The sequence below is a fragment of the Corapipo altera genome, unplaced genomic scaffold (assembly GCF_003945725.1).
Source record: "Corapipo altera isolate COAL_440 unplaced genomic scaffold, ASM394572v1 50, whole genome shotgun sequence".
In the NCBI taxonomy this organism is placed as follows: Eukaryota; Metazoa; Chordata; class Aves; order Passeriformes; family Pipridae; genus Corapipo; species Corapipo altera.
This window is the reverse complement of record NW_020884889.1, coordinates 5,641,525-5,666,941: the sequence shown is the minus strand read 5'-3', so window position 1 is coordinate 5,666,941 and position 25,417 is coordinate 5,641,525. Positions and strand designations below refer to the sequence as shown.

The 25,417-nt window shown below is 41.4% G+C and overlaps 1 protein-coding gene across 3 annotated transcripts in view; it reads right to left on the bottom strand.

Annotated features, from left to right (window-relative positions):
* The window catches only part of AKAP13 (A-kinase anchoring protein 13), a 72,767-nt gene that overhangs the window by 41,892 nt on the left and 5,458 nt on the right, over positions 1-25,417 (bottom strand). For 2 of the 3 annotated variants that reach the window (XM_027644213.1, XM_027644214.1), the window contains exons 2-6: positions 20,874-20,955; positions 16,913-17,049; positions 10,032-10,375; positions 1,676-1,853; positions 322-430 (exon numbers count right to left, since the gene is read on the bottom strand). In XM_027644213.1, coding sequence (XP_027500014.1) covers positions 322-430; positions 1,676-1,853; positions 10,032-10,375; positions 16,913-17,049; positions 20,874-20,955 — 850 coding nt within the window. Of the gene's footprint in view, positions 1-321; positions 431-1,675; positions 1,854-3,975; positions 4,039-6,889; positions 6,944-10,031; positions 10,379-16,912; positions 17,050-20,873; positions 20,956-25,417 lie in introns of all 3 variants that reach the window. The other variant, XM_027644212.1, reaches the window with a different exon arrangement.

The window sequence follows — 25,417 nt, the reverse complement described above, 5'->3', positions numbered from 1 at the left end:
ATGGAAGAAACTCTGAAAGGATGTAAAATTAAACCCTTTTTTTTTTTTTTTAAATAATGAACTCAATTTGTACCAGTAGTCTAATTTAAGAAAAAAAAAACAAAAGAAACCTAACGCAAAGAAATACTAAGGATACATTGGGAAAAACTAAACTAAACTGAGTTCTGCCTTTCCACCCACAATTCCATTCAGCAGTGAAACATATTTCACATAATATAGGAGAGCAAGAGCAGCTACTAGCACATTCTGCCTTGGGAAGGTAGCAGGATATACTCAATAATACAGATGATAGCATGGATAAGGGAACACTGTGTTACTCACTGTCGAGCACTGGCTTGCTAATTGACATTAGAGACATGGATTTGGTCAGTGGAGATGAAGCAGCAGAAGAACAGAAATTAAATCCTTGTGGCTGCGATGTCTGACGCGCCTGCAGGACAGAAAAGAACCACACTCAGTAATCATGTAAAGAACGACAGAACCATCCCAACTTCAGATCCCAGTTCAGTGTTCATGTTTACTGAAATTCTCACTTTGAAACAGTGAAAAATTTAAACAATCCCACAATAACAGGTGAGAAAGTCAAGTACTGCAAAAAATGTAATCAGTGTTGCACAGGTGAAATGCAGCATTTTGTTTTGTCTTTTAAGTGTAAGACAACTAATTATGCAACAGAGAGACTCTGGTTGCTTGATTTTCTTGCAAGGTATTACAAGACAAATATTGTTAACTGTCTGACGGCCACTGAAATTACTGTTGTGACTCCAATTCCTCGGCATAACTTGACTGTGGTTCAACATGGTAAAAGAAATCTGATGCTTAGCAGTGCGTACCCCAAAAATGCCATTCCCCAAAGCAAAAGAAGACCTGAGAGTTGTAGGATTACAGCTCGACAGGCCAGATCCTGTAAGACCCATTTACTGCCTTTATGTACAGCAGTGACTTTATGAGGCAAGCAGACTGGATGGTTAATGATTCTGACATGAACCCAGAAAATACTATGGCTGAAAGTTCCAACTCAAAAATCCAGGGTATTTATAGTATTTAAAAGAATAATTACTTCTTTAACAACAATTAACAAGGAGTCTCATAATATTGTGGCTCATCTGTCCTTAACAGCTATCATAGACTTCTGTTCCAGAGAGGTTACTTCATATTTTCTTAATATGCAATTACCATTTTACTTTAATAAAACTTTTTTTTCTGATTAAACCTATGAAAGAAAAAAAAGTTTATTTTCCTCCTGTGATACAAAAATAAACCTGAAAACTTTAGCAGATAAATCAATACTTGATAAGTGTGTATTTCAGGACTGCAAAAGGCAGCATAAGCATTAATTGCAGAAGCAATTTTTCATTCAATCAACACCTTTGATTGATAAAATCACTATATCCATGCTAAAAATTAAATAACTTTTCCATAATTACTCATGCAATTGGTGGAAGAAAACTGCGAGGTTTCTTGTTCTTACCCTAAGACTTTGCCCATCAACCAAAGAACCAAATAGCAAAGTTAACACAGATGGAGATTCCTCCATGTTAAAGATGGAAGATTTTTAATTTTTTTACATACACATATAGGGTGGAAGCTTTGTGAGACTGCCACTTGGGAAAATTACTTTTAAAATGCTGATGTAGCATTTTGCTGACATCTAACAATAGCTGGACAGTTTTACCTGGTGACTGTAGTCTCTGATTTCTCCTTGCTCTTCAGTGAGCAGGACCAGGGACCCACACTGATTGCTGGCAAGTGGACTCCGCCTGAGGTCTTTGGAGCTCAGGGAAGAACCCTCCAAGTTTGTAGAGGGCTTCTTGTTCTCACCAGAGTCTCCAGCAAGGCCTTCTAGGCTGTAACTAAAGAGAAAGCACAGAGGTTAGATGCTGACAAACTCCTGGAGACCTGTGTCTTTCAGCACAGAGCACCTTCACGTGTAAAACACACAGCAGTCACTAACTGAACTGTGCAGGGAAATGCAGATGTTACTGGTCAACATGTTATTTCTGTTTTCTTCAGAGCAAACTGCAGCACCTTTGTGCCTCTAATGAGACACAGTAGTTGCTTGAATGACCATTCAAACTCCTGGTCAATAGCCTTTCCTACTGCTTTTTTTCTGTTCTTCTTGAGTGGTGCACAGGAAAATCCAGAAACATCCCTTCTAATGATTTTGGTATTTCCACATATTTTTTTTCTAGCTTTTTATTGGGCTCTCCCTTGGAATAAAGCCACCCAAATTAAACTACCTTGTATAGCACAGTGCTGCCTGTCCTGGACCAACACCCCTCCTAGCAGCCACATCAGCTGCTGTAACATTTATCTCTGCAGCCACTGCATCTATTTTAAAACTTGCCACTGCACAAAGCTTTGGCACTGATAATGTCCTTCTTTCTGCCAAAGCCGGTTTCTTTTCTACCTTTTCTGTCATCTTTTTTTTGAATTCAATAAATGTTGTCACCCCCTCTTTCACATAGGACTATTTAATCTGATAAATCTTGACCTAGTATTCTGCTTCTGACCCTCATGCTCTTCAGGCCTGAGCATCAACAAACCCACTGAAATGCCACTGTGGGATCATGTGCAAGCTTCACAGATTCACCTCTCAGTACACGAGCACAATTCCATTGCTGATGTTTGATACTCACTAAGTCCTCCAAGGTCTGCCTCGGATTTATATCCCAACCTGAGGCTAATCATGATATCTAAGTGGCCAACAAGCTGACATGTAAACAAACAAAAGGGAAAACACACTCTAGACTGTACAGATGATTTAAACAAACAGAGCAGTTTTAAATTCAGGTAGACTTGCAGAGTAGTGATTAATGTTCTGGAGTCCCTTAGAAGCATTAAGTGGCTGATAAATATGCACCTTGAAAGCAAAAATTGCAATAAACATTGAATAAGAAGATTCAGGATATTCAAAAGACTTTTTTCATGGTAATTAATGAGAAAAAAAGGCTGGTTGAAGCATTCATAATTTAATCTGCTTTAAGATTGCAACTCATCAATGTGTATTTATAGCAGGCACTAAAAAGTTTATTCTAAAGCACCTGTAGAGAGAAATCAGTCCCATTTCTACTGATTATTTAGAACAGAAGAATATTTTTTTCTTACATTCTAAGGTGGTAACAGTGATGGTACACGGTGCAGAAAAAAATTATGTACTTGTGACAAAACCAGCTAAAAGCTGCAAATATTACCCCATGAAATAGTTATCAGTGGGTGATACTGTTTTGTAATTTGCTGATTGAAGTACATAGACCATACGTAATTAAATCTGTAATAGGAAGGACAGATTAACTTTTTTCTCAATATCTACTCTTCAGAAAAAGAGTTCAATTCTTCTACCCACAACCAGCAAGAACAGCCAGAGAAAATGCAAAAAAGCTATAAAATCTGGGGGACTGGCTTCCAAGCAATATTACGTGTAAAGAGGTGACCTGCAAACACCAATCTCAACTCTGGGACTTTCTGCAGAAGATGCAATCTTTAAATGCCTGGGAAATTTTCATCTGAGGTGATCAGATTGATTTTTCACAGAGGGTTTTACATGATTAGCCTCTTTAAAGAAAAAAACAGATCTTTCAATTTACAAAGAATAAGTTTGTATGAACTTAAATCCTTTATGAGATTTATCTGGAACAGAGCAGTGTTGAATCATATTTAATCTTGTTCTGATTCTCTGGCTGACACAATTATCATTATGATCATTGCTGCGGAACAAACATGGCTTAAAGTCATCACAGAGCAGAGCAGCTCAACCCAACAGTGCAGCTTCTTTAAAGCTGGAGGCCAGTGAAAAGCAGCCACCACCTTCACCTGCACCCCAGCTCAGAAGATCCCAAGACTAATGGCTGAAAAAGCAAACCAAGCAAACAAACACGTGCACGCTTCAGCCAGAGCAGCGGTGGGATGCACGAAAAGCTGACAACAGGGTGCTTGCAGTGCTCCTTTGCTGCTGCACATTTATTCATACCATACCTTCTACAAGTAAAGTCAGGACCCATGGCAAGGTATTGTACGCCTGAGGGACACCAGCTCAAACTAGGAACATCAAAAGAGGCAAAGAAAGGAAAAGGGTAGTGATTATTGGATTGTTATGAAACAGGGGAATGGTAAAAGACTCTCACTCTTACATATTTTGAAAAGAACCCCAACCATTCAACTCAGAAATAATGCAGTAGCATATGCCTGGTTGCACAAACACACCAGAGTGCACCAAATGCCTGAGGTTACCACAACACAGGTAGCAGGACAGCCCATGCTTCCCCCAAACTCCCATTGGTGTACAATGTACTGGAGAAATCACTCCTTGTGGGGAGTGAAGTTTTTTGGGAACAACATGACTGAAACATACCAAAGCCAATTCTGCACAAGTAATCACACACAGCCATTGTGTTAGTAATGATTAGTATTTTTCTGGTAACTCTCATCCTCAAATCAGAAAAAGAATCCCTTATAGATATTTAATAGTTTAAGTCCCCTCCAGAGAAGTATTAACAACCTCAGGAACCTACGCTTGGGAAAAATAAGGAGAGAGAGACACGTTCTTAAATGCTGCACAGCAAGTAATTGAAAGAGGCTGGAAGGAAAAAACAGGCTTGTCTTACTATTAACTTGGGATTAAATCAAGAGTGCTTCTGACTAGAAAACCTTTCAGCTCCCATACCCCAAAAGAGTCTCAAAGTTGCACCATGAAAGACATAAGAAATGCAAATACAGTATGCAAATATTTTGGTTGTTATTTTAAACACTGCTTTTGTTATTTTTTCTCTGTCAGCTCATGGCCCAATTGCAGGTTTTGCAGACACAGAGAAATCCATCTTCCTGTCAGCTATGACATATAAATGATCCCTAAATCCTGGAAAAGCTGTCCAGGAAACATACATCGTCTGAAGGGAATTTTGCATCAGCACAGATCTGCCAGAGCAGCACTGCACAAGTTCTGCTCCCAGCCCCTGGCCTGTGATACATGCAAGGAGAGGACATGGCCAGAGAATGCTTTGCTCCAGAACAGGAGCCTACAAAAAGGGCAAAACAAGTCTAAGCATCCCCAGGCTGGGAACTGTGCGAGCCTCCGAGGGCACAGAGGAAGGTTTAAACCCACTGACTGCATCATGTCATGCCAAGTCTTCATATAGTGTCCACACACAACACCAGAAACATTCTGTAAGGGTTTGACACTTGTGTTCATTGGTGGAGTTCAAATAACTGCTACCTGTTTTATACAAGATGTTAATTGGGTGAGGATACACCCAAGTGCTAAAACTGCAGGGAAGAGAAGTAGAAGAGTAGAGGGAAGGAAGAAGAGGAGCCATATTTATGCAGGAGGAAGTTTGAAGGTGGTGTAAGATCCCAAAGAAGGAAAGAGACCTTTTGGCAAGGGCTGTGGAAAGCACTCTTGCAGAATCACAGCCCTGCTGGGGAGCCACCCACAATCTGTTGGCAACACTATAAAAAACAAACAAGATCAATGCAGAGCATAAAAAACGCCTCTGCAGAAGACAACTTGGGGAAGGGGGACGAGCTGTTACCTACATCAGCCTTGTGGGAGAGCATAAACTGTTGGAATCCATTTCAGGCTGCTGCTCTGCAAGCAGGGTTAGAGAGGATGATATCAAAATGGTTAGGAGGCCAGAAAAAGAGAGAGGGTGCTTATGAAAGAACTGCCACACATTTCAGGTAAGACTAGAGATTTTAGGTTGCCTATTTGAGACACACATTGCCTCCATTCTACATGTAAACTCAGTGTTTCAAGATATTTTGACCCTAAAAACTAATCTAACTCCTACAGAGGAGCCATAAGAGATGACTGATAAAGAGATGTACATTTGCATGAGCTGAGAAGATGAGCACTGCACGGCTTCCTCCAGAACACACTGATGCAAATAGAGTGGCTTCTTAGAAATAAAAAAAGCGTGTTCTTTTTTAAGAGCTCTCTCCTGAACTGTACGTCACTGCTCATAGGGCTTCATTTATGCTGACACATGATAAGGCACAGGGATTTTTTTGGTCGTAGTATCACTGTAACATCTTCTTCACATGTGGAAATGTGGTAGTTTGTTTGCACACACATCACGCCATCTATTTCAAGGGAGGGGAAATACTGAGTTAACCTGCCACAGGAGGAGAGGTAGTAGGTTGTGGGAGATGAGAAGAGGTTGAACCACTGAAGAGGAAAGGTTAAACTGCTATATTTTCTTTAGCCTAAAATGTCTAAGTGTGGTCAGTACACATCTGCTGTGTCAAAAACTGTGTCCTGTTTTATATATTAATAGACAATGCAAAGGTTACGTGAGTGAAAATGCCTATCTGCATTTTCCTCATGGAAGAGGATCTGAAAAAACATGAAAGTTTGCTATAGAGAAGAAAAACGCATGGAAAAGAAAAACACATCTTACTACCTTTTTTTTTTTAGGAAGATGGTTATAAAAAACATAAAAAGAGCAAAATTAAAGCCATTTAATTCAACCAGCTGCAGATCTGCAGAGCGTTCTCCAAAAATGTGAGATTGTGTCTGATCCATTCCCTCCCCACGTGCCCCTTCTGCAAGTCTTGCCAGGAGTCCCTGATGTACTTTAAATCTAAATCACACACATGCTCCCAGGTAAACAATCATCTTAACTCCAAATCTTACACATAGCAAAGGCCAACTAAATGATATCTGAGATTTCTCCAAGTTATTAACATGTCATCCTGGAGAAAATGGCTTGGGCATGTGCTCTGTGGGGCAGAAAAACTGCTCTGGGTCAGACTGGAGAGGGAAAGCAGCCAAGCGGGATGCACACCTCTAATGCCAACACTTCCAGAGGTACTACAGGTTTACTGACATGAGAATATGGAGTTAGTAGACATACAAAGGCAAAACAGTTAGTTACATTAGTTGGCTTTGTACCTTCTCCTATGAATGGGAGGCTTCTTTATACCATCCCCCAGAACTCGCATTGAACTGAAAATGAATCATGGAGAGTGGTCAGCAGCTTGAATGGAAAAAAAATGAACAAATGGCAGCTAAGGGATTAATATCCCTGATACACAAACAGAGGAAATGGACATACAGGGAAAACACAAAATGAAATGCTAAAGGAAGTAATGAGTCTCTGTATTCCTCCTCTCTATTACAAATAAATCTGGGTTTCAGTTGTTGCATTTTGTACAGAGAGAAGGTTGCACAGGTATTGACCATGCTGCAACTTTGCTGCTGCCAAAGCCAGGTCAGTTTAAAGTTTAGATAAGGCCAACCTCTTTGACAGAAGCTGTTAGCAACAGTGATTAACACCAGCTCCAGTTCTGCAGTGCTTAATCCACCAGTGGAAAACAGCGGCGTTTCGTCCCTTGGCCGGAACGTTAAACACACTGCAGCATTGTTGAAAGACAGGCATTTCAAATCCCCTATGAATGTCAGGAATTAACTGAAGGATGAACATCCTTTTGTGGCAGCCTTGTTGGTTTTCTTTGTGTTTTTAATAGCAAAATGTAGACATGAGGATTATCTGTGAAGTTCATTTGAGGAAAGAGGGGAAGTAGAGGGGAACTGAGCATCTTTTCAGATTTCATTTAAGAATATTACCTTTTCTTCAGATCTTTTCTGTGAACAAACTTTTACACTTGTCCCTCTTACAACAGGTAAAATCCTAAAAAAGACTGATTTTTTCTTGTAGGTTTTTTGGGTCCTGTATCAGGAGCTCTGTTTAAACTTGACTTAGCTACATATTCGTCATGAGGGGAAAGACTGGTTTTGGTGTGGATGGGAGCTGGACCAGGCTGCAAGTCCTTTGCTGGGGCAGGAGGCACTTCTTAGAGTTCAACTGATGGTGCAGCCTGCCACCATCAGTGACAGACACCTCTTCCTGGCTCCACAGCCCAGTTCTAATCCTTGGTCTGGTTTTGGTGGCAATTACACTTTATTTGGTTAATTTCTGCTCATTTAGTGAGTGCACCCTGCTCACCTACAGAGCAGAGAAGTGCCATGGGTGCCCATGGGAGGGGAGGGAGTGTGGTGGGTGCTGGGAGCAGCACAGATCCAGCACATCAGTAGGACAAACCTTAGGCTTGTGCTCTACGTTACTTCACTTTAAAGATTTGCAAAAGGCAAATTACAATAAGGCTTTTTTCCCATTAAATGAAAAAGTATCTACTGCATATGAAATAAATTAATAAGGAAACACTCCAAATTTAACTGATTTCTATGAAAGTCACTTCTTTGTGCTTCACTTCCTCAATATTTGTTGTTGTTCACTAAGCAACCAGAGTCTCAACATCACAACAGCCTCATATGAAAAGAACAAGGAAAATAAGAAAACAACAAACCAAATAATCCAAATTCCTTTCTAACAGAAGCATAAAACCAAACAGGAACCAAATCGGCACCATAGACCCACCCAGCTTTTCTTTTTTAATTATCCTATGTGACAGCTATCCTTATGTAGCCACGGCTGTATCTGAGAACATAAGAGAACGATTACTGTTCCTTTAACTCAGATTTTCTTACATTTACAATGAATGTATTTTCCCTTATCAGAAACAGCCTCCAAATCTGAGCAGAATTTAACCCCATCTGTTCAGTGTTAGCAGTGATTGCCAGCTATGCAGTTTATTACCACCAGAAATCCTTATGCAACAAGTCCTACACTTAAAAATAAATCTCTGCAAATGAGTTTAAAAGCTTATGGACTCATTCTGTCATAAACCTGCAGGTATGTCATATGCTGACTCTTTTGTAGTTTTAAAAAGACAAGTATTACTTAATTTATGTAAATAGTACCTGAGTACCAAGAATGAAGCCCAAAAAAAAGGTGACAGTGGTAGAAAACAGTAATAATAAATCTTTCATCCTATGTTACTCAGAGGGTCCTGAATGTTTTTCAACCTTGACTTTAAAACCTGAAGGGTATAACAATATTCCCTTACTGACACCCACCGCTCCTAATGTGTAAAGGATGCACACATTCCTGATGGGAGGCTGCTGCCTCTCCCTGGATTACCCAAACAGGTCAGTAAAAATTTACCAGTTGTGAGTGGCCAGTTTTAATTTAATGCCATCCATCACCAAATGCAAAGACTCCCTTTCTGTTAAGAGCAGACCTGAGGCCATGAGGACGGCAGCAGGCAGACAGAGAGCAGCACTGCACTGCACGCCGGGGCCTGCAGCCTCAGTGAGCTGCAGGGAGGAACCTGGCCCTCCTAAAACAACTCAGTTTTAATGCTCTGAAAGCATTAAAGCACACTAAAACACTGGCCAAACCTCCACTGGATTCAGAACATGCAGGGCTTGACCCCAAGTGTCCAGCAGCCCCGATGCTGAACAGAGTATGGCAGGGAACCTTACACCAATTACTGCTTCTTGGTCTGCATCTTCCTTTACTTCATCTTCCCCACTGAGAAGGGGGACTGAGCAAATTTTTCTCCCCCAGTCACTTGGCACCAGAATTTACATACTCACGTGGCTGTTACACCTCTCCCTCTTGCTTCTTCTGAAAGAACAACTGGGAAAACTACCCTTTTGAATCTTCTCGGACACCACCAGGGGCATTGGTGATGAGTTAAGTTGGACTTACTGTCCATGACAGACTGAGGTGGAACCAACTCTGTGAAACAGGGATGACCCACCTCACCACTAAGAAGAGTCTCCACACCATTTTTTAAAAGCCTGTTCTATGTCTTAATACAATCAGAGCAATAATGGCCATGTTTATTTTGTGATCAACAAGATTTAACACTCCAATAATTCCCTTAGCAAAGCCCTTCATATAGAAAGGGGTGATGACAGTTCTAATGGAAAACCTGTCCCAAGGTAATTCCATTTACTCTGAAAACCTCAAGCATACTGTAGGTATTAAGTACTTTAACCCTGAATCCTGAAAGTTAATTTAAGAAAAACAAACAAACATATGTTAGGAGATTGTCTTCAACCCTTGGAGTGAAAAAGAATAATCAGAAGCGATGTCCGCACTCTTCTGTTTTATCATGCCAAGCCAAAAGCTGAAATAAATGTGCATGAATGGGTGTAAAGTAAATCAAAGCAGCCCTACACTCACCTCCTCTGGTTTATTTCTGCTTCGTTGGTGGCATTCTTCCCCGGTCCCCAGCTGTGCCGACGGAAAGGAGACAGTGGTCGCATGGAGTTGCGTAAGACAGAGGAATGAGTGGGCACATCTGTGATACTGTCCAGCTCCTCCTCCTTCTCTCCTCCCTCAGAGGCCACCATGTTGGTGCAGCTGCCATCCAGGCTGTGCCTGTCCTTGGGCTGGGCAAAGTTCACAGTTGGTGGGAAGGGAAGGGATGTGTCGCTGCCCAGGGATGAGTTCCTCTCCAGGGACATGGTGTCATCTGCAGAGGAACTGGAGCTGGTGACATCACATGCAGACTGCTCCTCTTCAGGCTGCTGTGGGTAAGAAAAATTAAAAATATATTAGAGTAGAATCATAGACTGGTTTCAGTTGGAAGGGGCCTTAAAAGATCAGCTAGTCCAACACCCTTGCCATGGGCAGGGACATCGCTCACTAGATAGGTTGCTCAAAGTCCCATCCAACCTGACCTTGAACACTTCCAATGAAGTGAATACATTTAGCATTTTAAATAAATGTAAATATTTTATATTTCACACGAGCTGAGAGATTTCTTAGTTAATAGCTTAAGGCAAATTAACCATCACAGAACCGAGACTTTTTGCTTTGGTTTCCAAAGAGGGTCAAATGCTCTGCAGGGTGATCTCTTCCACCCTTGGCTGCCATAACCCTGGGCTCCTATCTCAGGTCCTCTGCCTGCCTTCCTCTTCTCAATTCCATGTTTCATCCCGTACAACAAATCCTGTTCCTCTCACCATTTCTGGCTAAACCTGTTATTGATCAAGGTGCCATAAAACTGCCAAAAGTTTACTGAGAGCGAGTAATGGGGAACTGGGTCATCAACAACTCCCGATGACAAACTCCAGCCTCTCCTGTGAAACCGGGATTGGCTTGTAGAGCTCAAGGCCAATGCACTGTTCTACTGCATCATGCAGCACAAAAGGGACAATTACTCACTAGCAAAAAACAGACAGAAAAAAAATAAAAGTTTAAATCCCTGTCCCCTGCTACTTTCCATTAAGCAGAAAGTTAATACCAGGGTTTGCAGTATTTTTCAAATCCAACTGTAATTAAAAAAAAATATTCTACAGGATCAGCCACCCTGTATTACAGGTCTCGAGTCATACTGCAATTTTTGGGTTTAGTTTGCTCAAAAAACAGTATGTAGAAGCCAAATTGGTTCTCTTTGGCCCAAGGCCACACGCTGACCATACAGCCTGAGAAGAGCCCGTGTGCATTCTGCATTCCCCGTGGCTAACATAAAAAACACAAGCATCTCTCTGACATCACCTCCAGTCTGAAATGGTGTTTGCCCTGAGGGACCGATGTGGGAAGTTTCAATTTATCCTCCTGCAGAGCCCTGTGCTGTATCATTTAAAATAATAACAGTCAGAATGCTCTGTCAGGCCATGTGCAACAGACTATTCAGCAAAGCCACAGCAGGTAATTGTCCTCAAGCAGTGGGCCCAGAGGGCTGGGCAGAAGCTGAGCACTGGAGGAGCTGCAGGCTGTCAGTCCTCATTTGGCAGAAGACTGTGGGCTGCAAAATCCCGTTCTCAGAAGGGAGAGATGGACATCAGAACCCACAGAGGGCAGGATGAACAGCAGTGCTGTCTCACGGAAGTCCTGACCCTGGATCCCACCCCACTGACTTCATTCAACTCCAGCAGTGTTAAACACTCCAGAGACTTTTGCTTTTCTGTGCTCTTTTTGATGAGCACACATTGTAAGCTAAAAACATTTTATTTAACTGAATAAAAAGAAACTGGGATGTTCAAAAAATGTTCTAATCAAATATTTCACTATTTAGAGGGAAGACCTGTTTCATGCTTAGCTATTTTTTATTCTTAGAAGTTTATTTTTATTCTTACAATTTTAACACACAGTTATGCTCCTAAGTTGGTTTAAATAAATGCTGTCACACTATTTCCCTTCTTATATACATCAAAGGGAAACAGAGAAAAAAGAAAGACAGCATCCACAGGACAACACCAAAGAACAATATAGCTTCTAAACACAAATATTAAAAAACACACACTAAAAATACATGCCCCTCCCGAACATTCATTTCATGGTAAGGTATGTCAAATATTAATGGGGAATTTCTGTAAACTCTATTCTCTAAACCATTGGATTTGACAGATTTGAGTGTAGGTTAAAAGAAAAGGGAACTGAAATGGATGGCCTGTGAAGGTTTTGATGTCGTTTGGCATTATTCAAGATAATCTGATAGTCGTGTGAGTCATGATGAGAGCTCCCTGAATTGCTTAAATACAGACCAATCAAGTAGTCATTATGTGGATAATACTCCTGCAGTAGAGAAAACAGTCTGCTTCACTTCTATGAGACAAGAAAATACTGTCAGACATTAGGTCAGGCTGGAGGGGACTTTGAACAACCTGGTCTAGTGGAAGGTTCCCTGTCCATGGCAGGGGGTTAGAACCAGATCATCTTTCAGGTCCCTTTCAACCTAAACCTTTCTAGGACTCTATGACTGGGGCAGCACAGCAGGAGAGGAGAAGACTGTGCAAAGTATAGGATGGTTTGGAAACACTCAACTTGCATGCAAATCCAGCAACAATAGTGCAGAACACCAAATTATTTACGGAGCAATCAGAGTAAAAAAGGAGGAATTTTTATTTCCCAGATGAAAATACTGCTCCAGTTAAAAATGGAGAATAAAACCCACTTCTCTAACAAGGAAGATTTAGGGCTGCTATCGTAAAAAGCAGTTCAAGGAGATATCTGAAAAAAAGGGAAATAAATGTGGTCCCTTTTAACTTTACCTTGAGCATCAGACTGATGACAGAACATAATAAACAATTCCCTTGAACTTGTGGCCCATGCTTATTCCTCTAAAAATATTCTGCTTTCATTTCAATGATTTTTTTTCTTAAACAAAGAAAACAGTTAATATGAAAGAGGACTCTGTCTGCAAAATGCCGAATGTGGCTGACACATCTAAAACATCTATATTGTAATCACCTCTGCAAAAAATCAGCTATTTGGCCAAGGGCCAGTAAATATGCATTTCTTTTTAATCCTATTTGAGTAAAAAAAGACACTATTTGCTGAACAGAAATGGTTCTCTAATGTGTTCTTTTCCTACGAGAAAAATGAAACATTAAAGAAATATTAATTTTCTTCAATTTAGGCTTGCTGTATTGCACCTCAACAAATTCAACCCATAACTATGACTATAAACCTCATGGCTGAAAAGAGCTTTTACAGATATTTGCTAATGGGCATTTTCTTTGCTCTCAGAAACAGTACTTGGTGAGAAGCTAGTAAATAAAAATCAGATAAGGCATAAAAGGGAGTATTCTGAGAAAGAAAGCATGTGCTTCTTCAAGAATAAGGATAAAGGAAATCACTGGGATGGTTAGGGTATAAGATAACTTCTTCAGCTAAATCCCTCCACTGTAGGAGGTCTTGATAAGGGGAATTAAAATGCTCTTTCAATCATTGCCGTGATGACAACAGGTAAAGTGCTGAGACACAAACTTTCTCTGTCACCTGATCTTCCATGTGACAAAGACATTAAAGTTGTTACAGTATTTTTAAAAAGAAGATGAAAAAAATTAAACCTTGGCATCCTGAAGTTTCCTTGGAATACCTTTACACTAAAAGTATCGAGCCAACATCTTTGGTTGGCTTGACATATAATCCAGTAGAATCAATTTTTATTTGGATTTGCCTATGGCTCCAGGTTCCCTAAAATTACCTCAATAGTGGCCTCCTATCAATTATTTATCATAACTTTTATGATTTGGAGTGGAAGAGCCTTCCCCTCCACTTTTAATCCTTTAGGTTTGTATTTTCTGCATGGCTGTTGGGGTGTTTGTTTGTTTTTGTAAAAGAAACAATAATTCTGAAAAATAAATGCAAAATATTTGTGTGTTTGTGTATTTCCTTGAGTAAACCAAAACAAAAGCAGAAATTAAACAAAATTCAAGAAGCTGACTTGCAGCCTCTTCCTCTGGAAATGATCTGTGGGCTCCGGACTCCCTTCGCCCGAATCATTTCCCAAGAGGCACATTAAAAAGCTTCCCAGTAACACAGGATTTCGGTGGCAGGTTAAAAGTTAAGATGAGCAAAGCATATGGGCTCCACCCCAGGATGTTGCCAGATGATTGTGAGAGATGACCTTATGCAGCATTAATCATTCAAGAAGGAGGGTGCTGCAAAGCCTGCCCAGATGGCTGTCTGAGATGGAGAAGGAAAAGCAGGATGACGAGGACATGGCAATGGAGCGCTGACGCAGAGAAAACAAAACACTTTGCTTAAGCCATAGACTTGGAAGCAGTTTCTGGGGCTCAGTGACAGCCTCTAAAGTCTGAAAAAACAAGGCAGGTTTTAGTGCTAAAGCTCCCTGAACCTGGCAGCTCATGTTACACAGCTCAGCACAACATCCTTCAGAAAGAAAAGAGACAAGCACAGGAGAGGGGTAAGGAGATGGTACAGAGCACACACCAGGCACCAGGGACAGGTTAAGGTACCTGCAGATTTTGTGACCCCATAGACCCAAATGCTTCATGGCCCAGGGACAGAACCAGGGCTTACAATCTACAAATTTCAAGTGATGTCTATGGAAGTAGCCCAAAGACAGACAACAGCTTGTTCTTCCTCCAGTTTTCTTTCATGTATTAAGCAGTTAACAAAGGAGTTTTTTCTACAATAAAAAACCCAACCCTAGTAGACAAAAGTTCAACTCTTGCTCCACAGAAAGGAGAAACAAGAACTGGACTAGTAATAACAATAATCACCGTGACACCAAAAGGTTTGAGATCCTCTTTTTGTTCATAAACATATTCTCTCTCTTCCCAATTTGATATGGAAATTGTACTATTTAATAGGTTTATAACTAATCAACTACACCAAAACCAATATTTTTCAGAAGAAAGATTGCAGCCATCAGTTATTTTAGTGTTTATTAAAAATATGTATAATTTGCATTTCTACCAGCTGGGCTCAGTAGTCTAAAATCAAAGATTTAATTAAAGAACAAGCTCACAATGCTAAACTAGTGTCTCTGGTCCTCCTAGAAATAACTTTAACTGTAGAAAAGGTACTCAGATAAATCCTGAGAAAGGAGACAAGGAATCAAATCAGTCAGCCAAACGAAGACAAATAAAGCGACTGAGGTTGAGATTAGCTTTGAATAACTTCCTAAACTCAACTCAGGAATCTTTTGAAGCCATTTGCAGAAGAAGTCTGCAATCCACCACATAATGAGAGTAATGCAAAGGCTGCCAAACTAAGAAATTCTCTTTCTACAGAGAAAAAAATTTCCTCCCTTTGCCCTCTCTCCACTGGCAACTGAAGATCTGCTTTCCCCACCATCTCTTCCTTTCCCTGCAGCATCCCTGCTACGTTGCACGACCTGTTCTTTTTACATTTCAATTTTCTTTCTTGCATTTGGAGAAGGTAACTTTCTAAATATAAAAGGGGAAAAAAGATAAAATTCTGTACAGTATAAAATTTGCTGTGTTCCCACAGCACTATTCTCCTATACATCCCCATACAAGCATTAAATCAAGCTCAAATGGCAGTTGGCTGTTGGAATTTTGGTCACTCTGCACAAGAAAACTGAAGACAAACAGCTCTGACAAACAGCCTTATATTCCCACAATCCATGGTCCCGGATCCCTTTGAGAGTAAGATGGGAAAGGGTGAGGCTGGTGAGCTCTGTGCCCTACCACATGCATTAAGGATGACTTTACTGTTCATTTATAGAACATGAGATCACTTAGCCTGGGTTGTGGTGTTTCCCGTCCTGCTGGAAAATATTTGCCATCATCTGATTTGATTTCAGCAAACAGAATTTTGTTTTATTAAATATATTTCTCTGAAAGTAAGTGTGAAAGCTACTCCAAAAGTTTAGTTTTTCAGAGCAGGAGCTGCATCTCCTCAAACAGGTGAGCTGGAGCTGCACCAAAGTGTGTGATGGAGACCAACGTGATAGCTGCTCTAAAGAAGGTTCACATCCCTTTGATTCTGCATCACTGTATTCTTTCTGGGTGCTTTTTCATCATCTACTTACGGCAAGAAAAGTATAAATAACCAGCAAGACAATTCTTAAAGAGCAAAAACCTAATCACCTTCTGAATAAATTCTGGCTGCTCTGATACAGACGCAGAAGTCTGATGCCAAAAACCTCTGCTCAGGAGGCTGACTCTGTCTCTCAGGTCTCTCCCACTCCTCCTCCTCAGCCACGAGCAGCACAAAGGGCACAGGGATGACTAAGGTTAGTAATGACTTCTGCTGTTGATTTTAAGCAAACTTGAAAACATTTTCATTCTACTTGCACACAAACAGGCATTAGAGGTATGTCGCCTAGGCAACAAAACTATTCCCTGGAATTGGCCTGAAGTATTTAAGAGTGGTTTCCTTCCTATCACACTGAATTTACAGAAAAACACTGGTTCCTCTGAGAATTGCAGTATATAAATCTAGAGGTGTCAGCACAGAGGTCATCCTTTGCTGGAGAAAAGCTCTTTGTTACATGGGTTAAAGATGGATTTCATATCGTCTGTGCAATCCCTAATGACCTTGCAAGAAAATCCACCCTTTCAACTGTTCCTCTGGTGCCTGATTTACTTTTGGACAGACAAAATTACTTTCATTTTTTTTAACACTGGGGGCTACAGTTTTTGGAATTATGCTGCAAGTAAATATATCCCTCATGTTGCTGCATCTGAGGAGGAGACCGGATCCTTCCCATCTATTTCTTTCCAGGATAATCGTTTCCAGGTTTCTAATTCACCAGTGAAACCAAGACGATCTCCATTTGCAGTATGGGTTTATCAGATCAGAGGTTTTTTAACCATATCTCAACCAGGCTTTCCTACCTTTCCAAAGACAAGGTCTTCCATCCCATCACCAGACAAGGGGAAGAGGTCAGACTCGCTCCCAGACTCTCTCTTAAGACCACCCTGTGACGAGGCACAGACACCACTCAGCCCATCCTCCAGGAAGTTCTCACATTCTGTGGGAGCAAAGCAGAAAGAGTTATGACCTGATCCATTCTGTAGCATCCACACATCCAGCTTGCACACTCTCAGTAAACTCCAGGATTTAAACAACAGCTTTACAACTTGTGCTCATCTCCCAAAACCATGCATGCGAGTTCTCAATGTATTCAAGAGTTTAAAACTCCTTTTTAATGCATCATTGAAGTACACGGTGCAAACTGAAATTCTGCATGAAATAGCCATAAACACTTGTAGCTTAAGATGTTGATAAATATGCTACGTATCAGGATAAATATGCTACATACACAGGGGATAAAGGAATGTTTCCCATCGATTGCAACAACTGCAAAATTAGGATTGTATTTAATACATGTAGAAATATAACTTGACTGTATTTACTTTTTTTCTCAATTAAAGAATCAATTCCCTCTAAATGCCAAGGTCTTCTAATGCATATTTGGTCGATTATTTCATTCCTTCTTCTACACTTCTCACTGAAAAAGCACTATTGTGACTTCCATGACAAACTTCACTTTCTTAAGATTCAAAAATTAAGTGATTTTTTTAAAAACTCTCAGTTTTTGTAACTCCTGACATTGAAATGTAAGCATGTTGCACCTCTTCCTTCTCAAACACTTTCAGCTGTTTGCATTGGGCTGATCAGCAGCACACACCTAGACTGTGGCCCCTGTGAAAACCCTTCCTTTCCAAAAACCCTTAACAGAAAAGTATTTGCACAAAAAAATTGCATGTATATAATTTCATCTGTTCAGTCTTCAGGCAGAAGTATTAATGACAATTTTGGCAAAACCTGAACGTTCTTTGCTCCCAGCTCAAAATATTTTCTAAATATTAGTACTTTTTAATTAAAAAAAAAGGTGTTACTTTTTAACCTGCCCTAACTAAACATATCCAAGATGTGCTCTCTTGTCTGAAGAGGAGATAGGGTAATAAAATATCGGTTCACTCTTAAATTACATCTGACTAACTCTGTCCTTGGTGATGTCAAGCTTAAACATCAATGCAAGGACGAGTCTGGGAAGCTTGAAGTCATTCCTTCCCCATCCTTAACCTGTGCCTGAGAGCAGCTATCAAACACTCCAGCCACATCCCAGTTGATGGGAGTGACTCCTCTGCTGGAGAAAATAATATTACTTTGACAGTGGGGCTGTCCCCATTTAGGGTAGGGGGAGTCAGAGCCAGTCGGAAACCCCATTACCCCGTAGAGGAGTTTCCACACCACAGAGAATTGGAAAAACACTTATTGGATGCTGCAGCTGCTCCTGTTCCCCTTTCGGTAAACCTGGAAAATCTGAACTGCTTTTCCATCACTGAGGGGAGAAGGGAGGGGGAAGAGAAGAAGAAAGTGGGGAAAAAAAAATGAAGGGAAAAGCAAAGACAAGCCGGAGCTGCTGTAAGGGAACGGGCCAGGGTGCCGGCCATCCAGCTGGCAGCCAGCAGAGCATGTCCACAGCCCAGACTGAAAAACAAAGGGGCTTGAGCCACGTTCCAGTGGAAAATCAGCAGGGACAGTCCAGATGTGCCGATGGATGGATACCTCACCCTGACGATAAATCATAAGAGGCAGCAAAGCCTCCTCTGCTGGAGCCTCCCAGGGACAGAGGACATGAAGTGCTGGGGAAACACGATGAGGAGCAGAGAGATGAGGACACCCCCACACCTCAGCTCATGTGTGATGAGAAACTGATTCCCAAACCCTCTCTTCCCTCTATCCTCCTTTATTTTCTTTTGGGGATGTGTGTATCTTCTCTCCCTTTTTCACAGTTAGCTGGGTTTGTTTTGAGCTGCACAGACACTGCACAACGCTGAGCTCCATCTCCACAGCTGCCCTGGCAGCCTGGTGACAGTGCTGGTGTGACACAGGGCCTGTGACACTGACTCCTGGCACACATACAGACACACACACTCCCTGTGCACTGCACATGCTGGAGTTACAGCACAGCTGTGCTGCTCTGTTCCTCTCAGGTGAAAACACAGTGATGATTGGAATGCATTTCTGCACATAATATAGAGGGAAAAAAAAATTACACAAAAAAGAAAGAAGAAAATTTCCACGCAACTCCTTCCTGTATATTCTCCAAACCCCTGTGTCCTCCAAGGCAGGGCTGAGCCCTCCAATTCCATGCTGATAACTATACATCTGCTACACTCCTCTATGCACTTGATTTCAAAAGCACTGACAGAAAAATGAGAGGCTCCATTTTTCGGAGTTACCTTCTAAGATCTGAGGACTCTGACCTTACAAGCCATTTCAGCAGGATTATTCAGCACATGAAAAAGGCCTAATTCCTTATCAAGTAGTGTATTTTTAAATTAATCACATTATAACAGCTAGTGGTTTTACTGCTGTTAGGTATTGCCACATTCTTCTTCCCCTCTCTACACTGCCCAGCACCACAGAGCAGCTGGAGTACGCATCTGCAGTACTGGCATTATTTCTAGAAAGGCCAGAACCTGAAAATTAATCTACATAAAAACCAGCCTCTTTGTGCTTGTGATACAGACACTTATTACTACAATTATTAATATAAATTTGTATATACAGATATCTAATTACATAACTGTTATAATATTTCTATAGTGTGATATTGCATCAGATAACTAATAGGTGTGCAACTGATACTGATCCATAAGAATGCATGATTACAGATTTGGCAATTCAAATGAGTGCATGTAGTTTTGCAGATTAATGGAGTGCAATAACACTTGCCTGAAGCATAAAAACCTAGTGCCAAAAGGCAAGGGATTTGAGGATACAATTAATAAAGAAGAAGCATAGCAATACCACAGGTTCTCCTGTAAAAATACTCTTGAAACAGCTATTCACTATTCTTCTAAACAGAGTAATTTTTTGTTTTTAATAAAAAAGCACTTATTTAACTTTGATGGGAGCTAGAACTTCTACTCAGAATAAAACCTTTGAGTTAGTAACCGACACTAGGCCTTCTTAGCCTACACTCTCAAAAGATTTGGTTTGGATTTAAAATTGAAACTCAGTCTTTTTTTTTTTCAAGTCTCTCAGATAAATTGAAGGAGATTTGGGTTAGACCACTGCTCATAAGGACAGCAAGGCAAGAAGCCTCCTCTCTACAAACAGTTCAAGCAAAGTCCCTATTCAAAGTCCTAATAAATTACTCTATTTGTTTTGAACATGTTTAATCCAATGAAAGAAAACACTTCTTTTCTTATCTTGGACACCAACCCCTCTTATAAGCTTGCCCAGACAAGATTTTCTGTCCCAGTGGAGGAGCCAGAAAGTTCCAGCCAGCATACAGGGCTGGGAGCTCGGCATGGCCGGTGGGCAGGGTGTGGGAACGATGGCTCTGAACAGCCTTCCTGCTTCCTGAAGCCTGGAATCATGGCAACTTTCAGAGAGGGGGAAAAAAAAAAATAAAAATATCAAGCCACTGATCCGGGTCTAAATATGGATTCAGGAGTTTGAATTTCTGACTTTTTTTTTTTTGTATTAGGGTTAGTTAAAAGTTGGACCTTTTAGCTAAAATCTATGTCTGTAAAAACCATGTGTGCCCCACCGCACTTTTGAAGTTTATTCAAAAAAGAGAAAAAAAAAATCAAAATACTGAAGCACTCTGAATGCACAATTATCTGAGGAGGTGACACACCACACAGCTCCCTGCAAGTCAAGTGCTACAGCCATGTGCTAACAATGACTCACAGCACATTCATCACACCGTGTCTTCAGTTTATGTGTTTTCCCCATCAAGGCAAGGGATGTCAAAAATAAGAAGAACGAGAAGGATAGAGAAGGTGAGGGGAATGGCTGCTGGTCTGGAGCTGCCATCAGCACGCTGCTCACCTGGAGACTCCCGTGTCCGCTTGCGCTCCAGCAGGGAGGGATCGGGACATGGCTCCAGCGAACACCAGCTTTCGCGGTTTATCTGGAAAACAGACCAGAGCACATCAAACAAAGGCCACTCTCGCCAACACCCCTCAGTCTCTTCTGCAATGTCCCTCTGCATCGACCAGCAGATACAGAGTTATGGTTTAATTTTTTCCCAATAATGAAAATGTCAAAAGTAACATAAGATTTTTTTTAATTTTTTTTTTTTAGCATCACAAAACAAACCATTAAAATATGCCAAAAAACTTTATTTCTCTGTGGAAAGTTTGATTTCAAGGTGGCTCCCACCCAAGGAAGGAGTTCAGAGGGAGAATGAGCCAGAGTTTAAGCTACCAGTCGAAGACTAAACACCCCGGCTTCAACTCCCACTTCCATCTGTAGTGGGACTGCAGGCAAAATACTCCTCTGCTTTACGCCTCAGTTCACTACCAACAGAACAGCAATTCCTTACCACCCACATCGGTCTACAGACAATCACCTCAGAGATAGCAAGGTGCTCTGATGCTGTGGAAATTATGGCTTGGGAAGTGTCCAGGTCATGGTGAGAACAAGAAGCACTTTGGGTTTGCATTAACTGAAATGATGATGATGATAGAAATGCCCATTTTAACACTAAGACACATCACATGGTTTATTTCAACAGCAGCCCTTATCATCTTACCCTGTCCCTCACCCTTTCCATGACTCCCAGTCTTTCAGCAAGGATGACTGATCTGTTCTCAGCCTTCTCCTCTCTCTGCCTGTGCTTTCATCTTCCTCACTCAGGTTGTGCTGTCCAACATTTTGACTCCGAAGTCTGCTGAACTATCCACAACCCTTGGTCATCCAACACTTGCTTCCCATCACTTTTGTCTCCAGCCAGCGAACTCTGGAAGCCCCTTTACTCTCTCTGTTGTTTCTTTGAGGCAAATGCCTTTATTTGTCAAATGCATGCAAATCTCACCTGTCCCACACAATGAAATCCAGAGATTGTTTCCCCTCCTGGCCTGCCTCAAACACAGGATCTCACATGTTAAGTTGTAGCTAAAAGGAAACTACTGAAATGGATGACTTTGCCTGATATATCAACTATTTCTTCTACCAGCTCTCTCTGGTTTTCATTTTCTCTCCTGAAATAATTTCCTTTTCTCTATGTCAAATAGTGAATTTTTACTATTTAGTTTTAGACTCTGACCCATGTTCAAACCTCCTCTGTGATCCTGCTCTATTTTTGCAGTCCCTTGCTGGATTCTCATCCTCTCACTGGTCACCTTTCTCCTGTGTTATGAAATGCACTGGTTTTGCCTTTTTATTCTCTTTTTTTTTCTTCAATAAAGAAAAACCAAGACTCTCCTACCCTTGACCTGACAGGATGCTTTGACTAATGACCCACGTCCTTGTTTCCTTTCTCACTGAGATCATGGAAGTTGTTACTGCAGTTGTTGGCTGGTGCTCCTCACTGTTCTGGCTGCGTCTCCTGCCTGTCACCCGAGGGGCTCCTGCCAGCACCTCTGCTCACCTCCTGCTCTCCACTCCCCCTGACCTGTCAGCTACTTTCTGCGGCACATTTTTCTTCCTCAGGTTTTGTCCTCCTCCATACTTCGGGGATGATAAAAGAGGCTTGGAAGGGCCTCTGACAGGTCAGCTAGTCTCTTTCTGCTGCTCCAAGTCAGGCTCAATTATCATCTGAGAGGTCTTAATCCAACGTGCCCTTAAAATCCTCCAGTGGCGAGGATGCCGTGACCTTCTCCCGTCAGCAGCTCTTGCTGACAGAGACAGGGAGGGAGCAAAGAAGATCTGAGAGGGGAAAAATGAGCAGGAGTCTCTGAGAAGAGGTGAAGGAGACACTGTGCTCTGCCGGAGTCAAGTCTCCGGGGCACCTCAGTGCACATCCCACATGGACATTCTTCCCCACTTCCATCCAATTTTACAGGCAGTTTTGCTTAGATACAATGTACACTTCCTAGCACTTACTCACTGACTCTGCTTATATATATATATTATATACACATCCATCCAAGATCCCATTACACCCCGCTATGCACACACATCTAAGATCCCAGCCTTCCCTGCACCTCTTCTCAACACACACACCTGCATATTCATCTTCTCCCTTTTACATACAGCACATCTATATTAAATGAGAGGTGGAGAGGGAAAGAGAAGCAGTCCGAAGTCTGAGAAGGGTTTTTGTAACCAAAAACTCAAACCAATGATTTTTTTGTTTTCCAAAGGGACACAAAGATGTTGAATTTTAACTGTTACATGGACAGTGGGTCACCATTTGGATTCTTTCAACAGAAGACACTCCCTGTTCTCAGTGAGGCTGTATGGTATTGAACCTGAGCAACTAAACTTAACTGCAGAATTTATTCTTTTTTAGTCTTAAAGGAGCTGCAAAGCCAGTAAATACCACTTTATGACTGTAAAATCAATAAATATCATGTTATTATCCTTTTCTCTTCAGATAAAGCAGAATCTATTTGCACCATGGTTTCTTACATTTTATTAAAGGCAAATCTAGAGGTTGAGCCTGAACACATGGAGAAGGACAAATGCAAATGTGCTCAAGTCCACACAAATGAAGGAACGACCCAATTCAGATACAAAATCAAATTCTGCCTCCTTCTGATTTGCTTGCACCTAACTCTTTCCTCATCATATTGAGTCTGACCCTTCATACTTTTAAACAAATCTCCATTACATTTAAAGGAACTACTCCTGATTTTTACTGATATCCACTAAAGGAAACCAATTATTACACCTCCCGATCAATAATTAGCAAGAAAGTAAAATATAAGGAGGTTCAAGCTGTCTGTTGAATAAACTATATTAGGGTGAATTAACATTATATTTTTGCCCTTAATAGAACCAATTGAGTCATTCACTGAAAATGCATTATAGACATTGGCACTTTTTCAAAAAAGATTTGAGTATTTTTCCCATTTCCCAGCCAGCTCTCTCCTCAGCCCTGTGGCTTTGCCAAGTATTGAAAACGTCTGCTTTTTTCTGTTAAAAAAAGTAATGAGAGAGTAACACTGAGGCTTAAGGTGCTGCTTCAGATATGCCTTATTATGTACAAAATAAAACATTAAAACTAAATATTTATTTCAGTAGCCCTAATTCAGGAAAAACAATAATCACCACCATCAAAACACAAAGGAAACCACTACTATATACAAGTATTCCCTATGCCAAAACGAGCCCAGACAGGACTTGAGGGAGGTTTACTGAGTGCTCTCAGGAAACTGGGTGGTCTGTAGATACTCAAAACACAAACCCCACTATCCACAGCTCAACACTGATCACTGGGATCCCTCCTCAACACCTGAATTCTGTTTGTGTTTACTCAGGACTAGTGACGACAAGTACAAACAGTAAGGGCTGGAGAGAAAATTACCTTTATAAAAGCACCTAAACATCAGGAGCTGGGTAATGCACTAGCATGAAGAAATTTGAAATGAGGTTGTCTTGGGATTTTGTGGACACATGAGCATTACATGTGATAAAACTATTCCTCCCTTCTTCCCTCAGTGTCTGTTTAGCCGAGAGAAGCCCAACAACAGGACCACAGGCTGGTGGTCAGAGAAGATGATAAAAGCCCCACACACTCTCTGATTATAGCCCACTGATTCCAGGCATCCCAAGTCTTTGTGGTGGGAGTGGAGGATGCTGTGGTGTTCTGATGGCAGAGGGAATATGAAACAGCCTCTGGGAACAGAGTTTCAATACAGCTTTTGAAGAAATGCCAGGAGAGAACCAGCTATTTTCCACACAGAAGCCTGAATGTGTTTATCTGCAGCTCAGTCACAGAATGAATCATGGAAGCACATCCCCAGGCACAAAAGGCTGAATCCCAAAGGATTTTGTGTTTGCCTGTGAAACACTAGCAGACTAAATGTTCAAAGAGGGCTTTAGGACACCAGCTGGAGCTGCGAGCAGCCGACGGTTCGATTGCTCTTTCTGGGCACACACACATATTTCCTGACTCTGAGACCTCTTCCTGCAGACATTGAATTTGAAACTTAATGTGACTTAATGGAGAAACTTCTTTGCATAAGAAAAGGCCGGTGCTGGACAATCTGTGAGACAAACAGGGCTGGGGTGTCTTGCAGGAAAAATGAGTGACCCCAGACTCTGTTCCCAGGCTCTTCTTTCCTCTACCCCTACACGAGGGTCTTGGTCAAGGAGCTATCTAATCTCCTGCAGTGCTTGAAGTCCTGTGTGGTGCCTGCCCATGAAACCCAGGGTTGGGACCTCCTTCTCAAAGACATTTCAAAAATATCTGTTTCTGGCAGAGCAGTGTGCTGGAGGGTCCCTAGGAACGGGCCCCTTGGAGGCCAGTGGTTACCTGGCTCCTATGTACCTCTCCTACCTTTCCAGCACAGAAAAGTCCTTTTCTCTCCCTCTGGCTTTATTTTAACTCTTCTTGCCTTCCATTTCACAACAAAGAGAACACAGTGACCTTTCGGGAAATCTTCCGCTATTTTAGAAGTTTGCACTTGCCAACCTCACTGGTA